Source organism: Sinocyclocheilus anshuiensis, unplaced genomic scaffold, assembly GCF_001515605.1.
Source record: "Sinocyclocheilus anshuiensis isolate Anshui unplaced genomic scaffold, SAMN03320099.WGS_v1.1 scaffold194, whole genome shotgun sequence".
Classification (NCBI taxonomy): Eukaryota; Metazoa; Chordata; class Actinopteri; order Cypriniformes; family Cyprinidae; genus Sinocyclocheilus; species Sinocyclocheilus anshuiensis.
The window spans coordinates 2073912-2087251 of record NW_015546074.1 but is presented as its reverse complement, the minus strand read 5'-3'; the positions used below and the strand labels follow the sequence as shown (position 1 = coordinate 2087251).

At 38.9% G+C, this 13340-nt stretch overlaps 1 protein-coding gene across 1 annotated transcript in view; it reads right to left on the bottom strand.

Annotated features, from left to right (window-relative positions):
- Positions 1 to 10488: 10488 nt before the first annotated feature.
- LOC107699837 (neuronal PAS domain-containing protein 1-like) overlaps positions 10489 to 13340 on the bottom strand; it is a 52795-nt gene continuing 49943 nt past the window's right edge. Inside the window, exons 11-12 of the mRNA XM_016501237.1 lie at positions 12096 to 12208; positions 10489 to 12016 (exon numbers count right to left, since the gene is read on the bottom strand). Of these exons, the coding sequence (XP_016356723.1) occupies positions 11049 to 12016; positions 12096 to 12208 (1081 nt within the window). The 3' untranslated portion in view covers positions 10489 to 11048. The remainder of the gene's footprint in view (positions 12017 to 12095; positions 12209 to 13340) is intronic.

The window sequence follows — 13340 nt, the reverse complement described above, 5'->3', positions numbered from 1 at the left end:
TATATATAGCTTTAACTTATTTTCATTAGATTTTTAGTTTTAGTAACTTTGTACTTTAGCTTATTTCAGTTAGTTGCCAGGTCAACCTTTCTAATTTAAAAAAATATATTTTTTTTTTATATATTTTATTTCGACCTTATTTCACTTACTGAGTTTTCAATAACACTACTTTGGTGCAAGATACTTCAGCAATATAAACACTAAAATACACACTTTTGAAATATAATCGCATAAAAGTTTAAAAATTGATTGTCTAAACATGACATTAGAGAGAAAGAAATGCTATTCAAACAACTGTCATGACCAAACATTTCCATATGGTTTTAACAGATGAAACACAACAATATAAAATTGCACTGACAATATTAGTAAATTATTTAATAAACAGCATAATGTTTAGGTTTTGTGGTTATACTTTAAAAAATGGTGTGATTTAATTTTTATTGTAGTGCAACACTTGCCCCATTGACGTCCATAGTAAGTGCATTACTATAAAATTGATTTCTGTTTGATTTTATTAAGTGGAAAACACATCACTAACTTCTGCTGAACCCTGAATAAGCTTCTTCCACTTTCATTGAGATCAGATTCACTGGGTTGAAACATTCTATGCTGAATCTTACTATGACTATAGGGGTTAATGAATTACAACTGGGAAATTGTAGTGACAAAAAGTTGTTAAATAGTAAAAAGTTCAAAACAAAACGTGAGTGCAAGTCGTGTCAGATATCAAGGGCAGGTGGTGTCTGGAGGGAGGGATTCATGGTAAACAGACAGATGTGTTGGTCTGTATGCGTGTGAGGTTTGTTAATAGCGCCGGGGACTCTGGGACATGTGCGGAGATTCTTTCATGAGTCGTTTAACTTCTGTTTGTACACCTTCAAAGGGCTGCTTATTTATTTGATTATATATTTTAATTATTGTCATCCAAAAGATTTTTTTGTTGTTGATTTCTTGTCATGTTATCAAAGACCAAGTATGAATCCTCAGAGAGATGATGGCACTTATCTGTCGGCATATAAATGCGTTTAAGAATTGTTGCTGGTTGTGTTTTGTAAATTCCGGAACACATTTAGAATTTTGTCAGGTATTCGTTTTGTTTCTTGAGTCTTTGGGTAGATGTGAAGAGGCAGATGATTGTCTTTGCTATGTGACTTTTGTACCTGACGCCTGATTGGCTGATGTTCTTTCTTCCACCTCTTTTTTTTTTTATTTATTTTTTTTAAATGTATATTTATGTTAATGTGAAATGCAGAACATTCTATAAATGTACTCTTTTTAAAACTGATTACATTCATTGTATGTTGATTGTGAGTGTTTATCACGAGGTTACAGACTATTTGTTTATGCATGACCTTCAGTGCTATTTACAGTACATAATGAGTCTATGAATATGTACATAAATGGGGACTATGCAAGCACATTTGTCTCCCGCAATTTCTGAGAAGGACAGGTTTGATGTTTAAGGTGGTGTAAATTCAGCGCTGCCACTTAAGGTGGAAATGTCATGTTAGTGGCCTTTAGAGGTTAACACGCTGACCGTGTTGCAGAAGCAACTTTTGAAACTGTAGCTTCCCAAACTATGCACTAGTTAAAGTAGTTACACTACAGGCTATCTATCATTTTAAAGAAAGGTATACTTACATGGCAAGTTATTAGTAGCTATAAAGTAAGTATTTTTAGGAATGTATAACAGTATATTTTGTAGTCTTTTTCTTTATTTGTTTTGGGTAATGTGACAGCATTACACACAAAAAATAATGTTAATTTAAATGAACAGAAGTAGACTAATACATTTTACTGAGCGTCATAAAGAATTGAACAATTCTGTTTTCCTTACTGATTTATTTACAACTTTTGAGGAAATAAAGGAAAAAGGAACATTATTTAAATGTCAAATGATCACAAATGTTCAGGTGTAACGTGAAAAAATGGAAAAATAAATACAAGATGTGTGCGTGTCTGTGTTTATGTATGTAGAACTTTAAACAAATGCAGTCTGATAATTGACCTTAACTACAAAAGAGTATATAAAATAAAAAAAACACAGGCGCATTCAGTAGTTTGGTTCTGTTTTAAAAAGTCTTACACCTTAAGAAATAAACTGTGTTCTTGTGAGTCATCTGGGCTCACATGAGATGAAGATTGTAGCCTACTCATAATAATAGTTTTCTACAAAAAAAAAAGGTTTTTAAAGGGGTCATATGATGCTGCTAAAAAGAACATTATTTTGTGTATTTGGTGTAATGAAATGTGTTTATGCGGTTTAAAGTTAAAAAAACACATTATTTTCCACATACTCATTATTGTTTCTCCTCTATGCCTTTTTGAAACGCGTCGATTTTTACAAAGTTCATCGGTCTGAAAGGAAAAATTGAAATCGCTTCATATGACCCCTTTAATCAAGCGGCAACCTCCCGCTCTCTCTCCTGAAGCCAACAAGGAAGTGACTTAAACTGTAATTCATCAACTGGCCGCTAGAGGCTGGCTGCAAAAGGGAGTCAATCCCATAGACTCCCCATGTTAAAATGCCCAACTTTACAGCAGCAAAAAACATGTTTACAGCCTGGTTCAAAAAATGATTTTGGTCTATATAGCTAATTTTGCCCTTCATGACAACTGTGAGGGGGTGAATTTTTTTTATAACTCATCCGTTTAAATTATATTAAGCCTTAAAGTTCTGCATAATTAAGGGCGTGGCCACTTGAGTTACAGGTGGATTGCCGCTGCTGTCACCGCCGTCAAGCTAGGTGGGCGTGGCTTCAGCAACCTGCTCCCGCCTCTTTGCCCATTTTCGATTATCCGAGAGTGAGGCGCGGTGACGCACTGCCAAGATGGCGACGGCCGCCTGGTTTTAATTCATAAACGGCGCGGGTCGCCTCCAGTGTTTCACTAAACGTCAGAGAGAATCTTGGCACTCATTGGCTGCCGCCTCTGTAGACACGCTAATAGCGTAGTGTTGTTTGGTGATACAAAGCGCGAAAATTAGGCAGTGATACACAACGCTTATTATCGTGCTTTACCAGCGGAGACAAAAGGAGAATCTGTATCTGTAAAGAAGCAGCAGCAGAAAAGGTCTAAAGACAGAAAGACCGACAAAGACGAAAAAACGAGCGTAAACATCAGTACGGCTTACAAGGTTGAAAGATGACAGACAGAAATAGTGACGCACAAGTCCCTTCTTTGTGCTGGACAGGTTAGTGAATTAATTATTGTGTAGACCTCTATAAAACTCACTAGTGTAATTTACATAACGTTTGAGACGGTAATGCTGATCTACGTCTATAGATGGCAGTGCAGCATAATTGTGGTATGGGTACTTGAAAGTAGAACAGCTGAACGCACAAAAAGAATGACATTTCATTCATTCATAATTTTGTTTTTTATTGAAACACTACTGACAAAGTTTAAAATGTGCATTTTAACTACTGATGGGAGAAACGAAGCGTCTTTGCTTCGTTAATTGCTTCACCAAATGATTCACTGTTTTGAAGCACTTTGAAACACCACCCGTTGGTGGTGCCTGCTGGTCACAACTGCATAAATGCACAAAAACACCTTTTACACAACAATTGCAAACGTTTTTTTCAAAGTGTAATTTATTTAATGCAATTAAAAAAAAACATCTAATACTATTTATATAAAGAATCTATATGCAATTTTTTAGAGCTTATTTTGCTTGTTTTATGGAGAGCTTGGTTAATTAGGCTAATAGGAGACTATTAACTACAATGTTTCTTTTTTAGAACACAAGATCCAGGGGGTGTGGTTGGATCCACATCTAGGGGGGGTAGAGATTGGTAGGTTTAGGGGTGGAGATGGGTGGGTTTAGGGATTAGGGGGTGGAGACGGGTAGGTTTAGGTATATGTAAGGTGGGAGGAATTGGATCTTGATTCACCCACGCCCCCTGGATCTTGTGTTCTGCAGTGAGGACCATCTCTGTTAGTCTGGGTCTGCACACTTCTGCACGCGTGTGGACTCGAATGCCGTGACAACGTAGCATATCACACATAAAATCAGTAGAGTTCGCAATTAAATCCATATACTACCTTTTCTTGCAAGCCGATAAAATCCATGGCAATGAACGTCATCGGAGATGTTTAATCCACAAGCATTCTGAGCATTATTTCTACTTGCTGGCGTTCACATCAATACACAAGTCGTCCTTTTAGTTTAGTTTAGGCTATTTTTATTCAATTCGATGTAAAAGCAATAGACGAAGTATGTCTTGCATTCTTTTAACGTTAGTGAACATTGCAAATAAATCGGTTGCAAAACGCTATCCACTCACATGTTTAACTTTTTGTCTGGTTGTTATGATCAGAAAACAAAAATAAATACAGTCACATTACTGTATGTTATAGCATATGAGACAGCCCCGTGATCACTAGATTTTAATGGTGATCAGCAACCAAATATTGTATATAATATGGCCGTTACTGCCTTTTGCCTTGGCGTGACTTCTCACTTTTTGCCAACAATGCAAAGGCAGAGTATAGTATCTTCAAATTAGGAGTAAAAATCAAGTTTGAGCTTTTTTTTTATGTACATAATTTTCATTACTAAAACATATACCCGTACACCAGATTATTTTTTTTTACTGGTACCTTTCTATTCACACTGTTTTAATCCCTCATTTCTTTGATCAAACCTCTTTCTTATCCTTCTTTGCTTTTGCCCTTCTTAAAAACATTCACATAATCTTACGTGGACTTACTTTTCAAAATTAGTTATAAAACAGTCGCTCCTGGCAACAGGGATAGCTACTGTAGTATGTTTGCTTAGCATAGCGTTAAAAATGACATTTTATGAGATTAATATCATGTTTTGCTCCAAAATTACTATTTAACATTAGTCGTGTTTGGAATAACTTGCTTCTGTGGTTGCTGCTTATCACAGAATTAGACAGAAATATATTATTTTATAAAATTCTGTACTGTGATAGTGTGTCGATTAGCATTGCATTATACATCATTCTTATGAAAATACCCAAAATGGCTTAAAGAACACAGATATATCATCGCAATTGTGTGTTTATTGTCTTATATTTCATTAGTCAAAACGTCTCTATCTGCATGTTATTCAGCTGTAGTGATATCTGATGCATTTGTCCATATAAAAGATTTCCTGGAACGTCATAAGTTTAATAGCCTACTTCTATGAGTCTCACATACTTTTACTTAAGTGCAATGTTTAGTACTCTTTCCACCACTGCTAATAAATGTAGTTACACCTGTATGCTACAGGTGCTTGTAGTTATTGCTGCTTGTAGTTATTTACTCCTCAACACTGAGAGCTGAAGAGGGAAGTGAAAACATGTCAGACGTTCTCCAACTCCTCCTCGTTCTCTGGTGTTTTGGTGCAGTTCGTTAGTTACTGATTCCGGGCGTGTCTCAGTGCAGTAGGCCCGCGGTCTGTCTGTCTCTCCCTCAGCGCACACAGCTCTGCTTCAAATTCAGGGCGTCTACAGGGACCGCCACATGGCTAAAGGGCACAGCGCCCAAACACACATCCCCACAAGCCAGACTCACACACACATGTGTTACATGAACTGAGTTCATAATCGCACAGAGCGGCATTTCCATCATGTGGAACCAGTATGTTTAACCCAACTTAATTTGTTATTGTCGTAATATGTGAATTTGCAGCACAAGATCACTGAAAACCACAATATTTTCCCTATTTATTGCCAAAATTACCCATAAAAGTTACTAATTCCTGTTTTTATGTCAGTCTGCTCTTAAGAGATGGCCGTGGAGGATATTTTAGAGGAGAAACTTTGGGTCACAGTCGAGTTATCTTATGCGAACGCACACGGTCCGGCCATTCGCCTTTTCTCCCCAACAACTCTGCTTCTTTAGTATGCAATTCCTTTAGTCGTCAAGAGGGAATGATCCTCACACTAATGAACTGAGGCCTGCCACTTGAATGTAAAACAGGTTTTAACCCGTCTTCAATGTCAGAGCCCCTCCCTGGGGTTTCTTGAAACAACACAACACCATCGCTAGCACTAGCACGCTCCGCGTTTCAATCACAACGTCTGCCTTTGTCTCGACCCTCCGGCCTATTACTCTGACAGCAGGCCGCTCACCGACTCCGCTTCAAAGACATGGAGCCAGAGTTATGAATCTGTACACGGATTATGATGAACGCCAATCAAAAGGCTTTATTGTGAGCGGAGCGGAAGAGTTGACAGAGTTGGGTAGCTTACATGTGCTCCCAGAGGGAGCTGTTGTTAAAGCAGCTTATCACATCAATCCGATCCATGTTCTTTCATCTTTCCTTTCTTTTCCTCTTCTTTTGAACTTGTTAACATGGACCGGTGCGGATTACAAAATTTACACAAGATAATAGCCGATTGTTAATCCCTTTTGAATGTTCACTTTTCAAATCCAAAAGCAACCCCCTTGACGCCATTCAAGACAGTGACTTCAAATTTTTAAAGTTTCCAAGCATGCAACTGGTGTACTTTTTTGCCATTGTCATTTTTAGGCTATTCTTGAAAGGATCACTCTGTAGAAAATGTATTCTGGCATCATTTACTCACCATCACGTCACTGCAAACCTGTACTTACTTTCTTTTTTTTTAAACACCAAACCTTTTCATGCATTTACAGTGAATGAGGACAGAAGCTTTTAAGGCTTCAAAATGGACGTAAAAAGGCCCATGATAGTATATTATAGTATACTTTGTGTAAGAATCAGAATTAATTTTAAGTTCTCATCATTCTCTTTAAAATCCACCTCTTTGACACTAAAGTAGTCATGTACGATTTGTGAACGAATGATTCTTTTGAGTCATATCTTTTTAATGAACTGCTTGATCTGGTTTGCAGCACTGGTCTAAATCAGGGCTGGGCAACTACGGTCCTGGAGGGCCACTGTCCTACAGAGTTTAGCTCCAACCCTAAACAAACACACCTGGACAAGCTAATCAGTGTCTTCAAGATCAAAAGAAAGCTTCAGGCAGGTGTGTTTGATTAGGGTTGAAGCCAGAGATTTGCTGCGTCTCAATGTGCCTACTTATACTAAGCCCTTAAAGTATGTACTCTTTTGGTGAAGAAAAAGTACACACTTTTGAGTGTGTAGTAGAAGAGTAGGCAAGCTTTGGGACATACTATCACGTCACACAACTGCGTCCTTAACCGACGCTCTGTCGCATAGATACACGCACCCTGTCACTGTAAACTGGCCTGTCAATCATCTTGTCACAGTTAACATCCTCCAAATTGCATTTCATTTATCTTCCTACCGTATTGGAGAGAAAAGAAGTAGCACATTGATCTGCCAGTCGTGGGTCTTTCATGCGGAGAACTCTGCTCATATTTTATGCATAATGATGCATTTAAAAGTTAACGACCAAACGGATGTTTATAAAAGTTTACATTGCTGTTGCAGATGAAATATAACACAGATATATAATTAAATAATTAAATTATTAAATAAATTAATTTATTTATTAAATAAATAAAATAAATAATTTTTTTTTACCAGGTTAAATGTTGAATATTAGTAACTCAAACCCCTGTTTCTAAGCCTCTCTACCTAACCGCAAGTCGCGTACATCCGCCATGTTTGTAGTTTTTAACGCGTTTTATTCGCGTTTGTAGTTCTGGACAGAATCCTTCACCAAAGCGCAATGGATTGTGGGCAATATTAGCCATTAGAGTGTGCACGGATCCACACTTCAAAAATCGACCTGAAATAGTAGACCATCCGGGGACTTTTGGCATACTCTTTTCACCATACTATGCTTTGGGACACACTTATTCTAATCTCACATACTATTTAGGATGGATAGTATGAACATTGAGACGCAGGGATTGTCTTAATATAGGGAGATGAGTGGGTCTGTATTACTTACTATTGGAGAAAGCGTAACGGTCAACTTGGATCATGTGTGCCTTAATAACCAATCACATTACAGCCTTGACGTCATTGAATTTCAGTCACAGTTGTGCGACACTCAATTGCCATTTACGGATACCATAGAAATGATTGAGAAATGGCGTAAGCTGTATCCCACTTGTTGCAAGAAGTCAGTGCCTTCTCTTATAAAACGGCATTTTTTTCAGTGTAAACTCTAAAAATAGTTCAATCCAAAAGTATTGCTTAGTGTAAAGCATGTTGGAGATTAGCTGATAGGTTGTAGATTCATTAAATTATAAGCTGTTTCCTCTAAAAAGCTGTTTATTCAGCATAGTGAATCCTCTCCTCCATTGACATCCATTAAAAAAATGGCCTCTGGTCTCCTTTCCCACGTACTGGCAAACCGGAAGCGTTAGCATTAGCCGTTACGCTTTTTTGGCTAAAGGTTGCAGGCTTGCCTTCTAGTGGCTTTGGTTGAAGCTACACTGTGCAGGACAGTAGCCTTCTTGGACCGAAGTTGCTCAGCCCTGGTCTAAATGATTCTTTCACAGACTGATCCGGTTCTCTAGTTCAACTCGCTGCCTCTGATCTATTCGCACAAGACAAATGAAACACTTTTATAAACGTTGTGTTGCTTTTTGAAGCTTTAGTCCTCCTTCACTGTGAATAGAGTGTCCAGAATATGGAAATTGTTTCCATATGTTGTAAACTATGGAATCAAGCAACCAATACAATTTTTTACTGATTTTTTAAAACCAAAAAGTCATAATTTATTCACCCTCATGTAATTCCAGACCCCTTTTAATTCCTTTATTCATAAACCACTGGCATTTGGTGTCATTGACGTCAAACCGGATGCATTTTGGCGGCTCAAGTTTGAATATGCAAAGGACAAAACGACAGCACAAATAAGTTATTGGAATAGAGTTTATTATTGTTGTTTGGATTATCATAATCGTTTTTACAGTGTATCATTTTCATTTAATGCTCATGGTTCTGTATTTTCACAAACATCTCATCATAAAGAAGTTAGAATCACAGTGATGGTAAAGGTTAAGGGAACACTAACTCGTGCTGATGTTTCAGGACTGATTCTCTTAACTATTTACATATTTGCCCTCAATCACAAATACAAATAAAAACCATCTCATATCGTTTAGTGCTACTGAAAACCATCATATCTGGTAATACTGCATGGGCAGAAAAACCCGCATACACAAAAAAAAAAAAAAAAAAGAAAATGTTCACATGGTGAAACGTGTATCTGTCCTCTTGTAGTTAGTTACTGCTTAAACCACATTCTGTTATCTTCAGTGTGATTTCATCAGTTACCAGAACTTAATATTGTTTTTGTCGTCCACTTAAAATGTTCATATTTTTGTTCATAAAACCATTTTAGTGACTACAACCTAAAGTAAAAGGGATTGAATTTTTTTGTCATCTATTCATCCTTCATGAAAGGTACCCATACGGTTTCATTAATTTTTACATCTTTAAACTACATAGATCTTATTGTTCTACACTGACTCCAAAATCTAGTGAGCCGCCTCGCTTTGTACATCTACAGACAAAAAATAAACAAACGAAAATTCTTTTATTTCAATAATTTGACGTTAGCGTGTTTCTAAGCCAACAATACTTTGAGCACAAAGAATATATTGTATACACAAACATTGCTGCAATGCATTCTGGGATCTACAATGAAATGAGACCTTAGAATCTGGCCAAAATGAGGTATCTCAATTTTACTGTCTACATCTCACATCAGGAGCATATAAGATGCCTTACAATGCTACGCAGCTCACTAGGTTTTGGAACAGTGTGCCTTAGCTTTACATAGTGGGGTGAATCTCACAGTGTCACAGGTAATATTTTACCCCAAGATCCAAAAAAAAAAAAAAATTTTATGGGACCGTTAAGACTTTTTGCAGTGTGGTATTATTTTAATGAAATTTGGACACATTTTCCCCCAAATTATCAACAAATAATGCATCTATTTGATTTTCTTGTTTGTTTTTTTGTATGTAATATTTTTGTAGTTCACATTTCAATAATGTCATAACACAGGCAAAATATAATACATTTCTTTGGATTTTTAAGTGAAATATGACCTGGACATGTTTATGACAAAGTTTGTGATATAAGACCAGTGTATATTTTATTTTAAAATAAAACATTACACCTTTATATGTGTGTGTGGAGACAATGTTCTCCACACTTTAGTTTTCGGAGTCATCGGCACATTTCTTGCACAACTACTGTAACTTAATTCTTGTGGTTTTTACAGTAGGCGAACTAGAATGTCTGGCCATGGATGAAGTGCTACATGTATGCAACAATATACTATAAGTGCTTGGACATGATACATGACAAATAAACACACTTCCCCCCCCCCCAAAACCCCCCCAAAACCCCCAAATGTCTTATAGGAAGATTAGTCCATGATATTTACTCATGAGTTGTGGAAAAAAAAATCTTTTGGAGCATTTGCATGTATGGAGTCGCGCAACTCAGCGTTATCTATATATGGCTATGACCTTGAATGAATCATTTTTCAAATAATTATTTTTAGATGTTTAAAGACAGTTCTTTAAACATACAAAAATGAAACTTCTACACTGTTCAAAAGTTCTAATCTTTATTTTCAGTACGACCCCTCAATCAGGGACCTGTGGACTGTGCTTTCTTATGTATGGTTTCCTTAGGAATGTCTTATTTGGCAATAGCCGCCATTCTGCTTTTGTCCATACTTGCATATTCCTGTGTGGTTTCTTAAATCTTAAGTCATGGGGACTTAGAAAAAATGTATAGGTGGGCCCATCTCCCTAGGGGTCGAAGAAGACATTTGTATGCATCCCTTATCAAAGGATCCAGGACAACGTCCTTGGCTCTCCTTTCACATGACGGTCCTGTATTTTCAGTGGTTTAGGCCTCAATGATGGCCCCTTTGTGAACGTTACATGATGTCCTTCATATGTTCTTTATGGCTTTGACTGCTTGTCCAGAGAGAGGAAGACACACTTTAACAAATTAACAGAGAAAAGTCTGGAGAGGATGCTAGGAAGACTCTTTGAAAAACCTCGTTCTTCTGCAGTTCCTCTCTCAACGTTGTGTCCTGTCCTTTACGACCTCTTCCAACTCTCCTTTACATTTTCTTTCCTCTCTTTGTCTTTGTCCCTCAATCCTCATCTGTCCCTGCTGCCCCCCTCAGTCCGTTCATACAGAAGGGCAAAGTTGGAGGAAAAGTGGGTTCAGCTGGAGAAAAACCATTAAAGGGAGGCAGAGATGCGATCCTTTGCAAGTGGGGAAAGAAAGCGGGAGTTTTGGCCACATGGTCTGAGTGGTGCCCTTCAGCGTGAGCTGTAGGCATCTCAGGTGGGGCATAGCGAATAGTGCTGGGAGCATAGAGACTCTGAGGCCCCTGTGGGCCAAGAGCCAGAGGGTGAAAGAAAACACGTCCTGCAGCCCCACTTGCAGTCAGTCTCTGCAGTAGTTCAAAGTCCGGAGCACACCCTACGTGGATAGACCGATCATCCCTGGGCAAGGACGAGGCAGGGATGGGTGGTGACAGGGTTGGGGAGGGGGGGTTGAACGGACCCTTGGATGAAGCTTCTGCCGGGGTGGAATTTTGAGGATGGGAAGGTGGACTGCTGCCATTGGTTCCTCCTCTGCTGGGCTGAGCTTGGCTCCAGCGCCTCCCAGAACCTGGGCCTACACTTGTTCCCATCACTTCTTGTTCAGTCTTAATATTCGACCCGGAACTGGTCACCACACTCTTAAGATGCTGGATCACTGCACGGCCGTTGTGGATTTTACCTGCTCCATTGGCCCCATTGCCTTGTTTCAACGGCCCCTCTTCTCTCTTCACCCGTTTGCTGGTGGGGTTGTGGTCCCACTCGCTCTCCCTCTCATCATCCTCTTCCACCTCACTGTCGCTGGCTTGGTCTGAGGAGGTACATGGGCTGTCCTCTCTCTGCCGGAACACCTCCATCCGCCTCCTTGCCTCACGAGGACCGCTTTCAGTATCAGACTGGTGCGATCTCTTCCTGGTGTTCTCTGATTGGCTGGCAGCAGTGTGCGAGAAGGCTTCCTTCCCCTTGTGGTCTGTCTCAGTCCTGCCTTTTAATGGCTGTGTCCCTGTGGAGCCTAGAGTAAAGAAAACTCTGCTGATTTGGGCTGTTGAGTAACGTACTACCAGTGTGTGTATGTGGGGCTAAAAGCATACCTTGTGCCTTTGGAGAGGTGTCGCGTGGGGATGAGCTTGCTTGAAGCCGCTCTGCCCTCAGGCTTTCTGGGAGTTGTAATAAGTCCAGAGGCATGTCTGCCAGCTCTGACCGACTGAAAATACAGATAAAAGAGTGCGAGAAGTTTACCTCAGGGAGCTTTACACATTTAACAGTCTAAATGCTAAACCCTGCGCCACAGGTTAACGGAGCATTTTCCAATCATTTAGTATGGTTTTATCACACAACAGGAGATTGTACAAATACTAACTTGGTAATTCGGATGCTTTCATTTTCGCTTTTGAATTCGCAATCTTGGCGTTACATTTTACAAGAAAAGATAATTGTCTGTTGCGCTTAAAGGGTTAGTTCACCCAAAAATGAAAATTAGGCTGGGTTTTACTAACCCCCGAGTCATCCTAGGAGTATATGACTTTCTTCTTTCAGACGAATCCAGTCGGAGTTATATTAAAAATTGTCCTGGCTATTCCAAGCTCTATCATTGCAGTCAGCGTGTGTTGCAGTGCTTCAGTCCAAAAGAAGTTAAATAAAATGTGCCCATCCATAAAACAAAGTGTCTCACACGGCTCCGGGGGGTGAACAAAGGCCTCCTGTAGCAAATCGATGCATTTTTGTAAGAAAAATAACCATATTTAAAACGTAATAATCAATTTAATCTAACTTGCGCTCACTGTTGTACACAGAAGCAGCTCTGGGCGGATGACGTATGAGGTCGGCTTTGCGCATGCGCTGCTCAGAAGTGACGAATGCGGAAACTCAGGGGAGAGATCAAAACAAAACAACGATCACTAATTAGAAGTACAATGCTAAAGTAAGGAAACTTTGCTTCCTTTGCTCCTGTTAACAAACGTTGTTTTTCACGAGACTCACCGGCGCATGCGCAACGCTGACCTCATACGCCAGCCACCCGGAACTGCTTCCGTGTACAACCGTTGGCGCAAGCTAGATTAAAGTGATTATGATTCGTCTGAAAGAAGAAAGTCATATACACCTAGGATGCCTGTAAAACAGCCTAATTTTCATTTTTGGGTGAACTAACCCTTTAAGACTAAAATGAATGCTTGAAAGATAGATTCATTATTGTAGATTATTAAGAAGTTTAACAACGTCATTTGCACTGCGCTCTTGCGTTATTTGATCTTTTTATTTTGGTGCGTCAATCTGTTGAGTTACTTAGTATAGGAAATTATGATCCGCACTCACGAGAACAATCTTCTTTTTTCTTT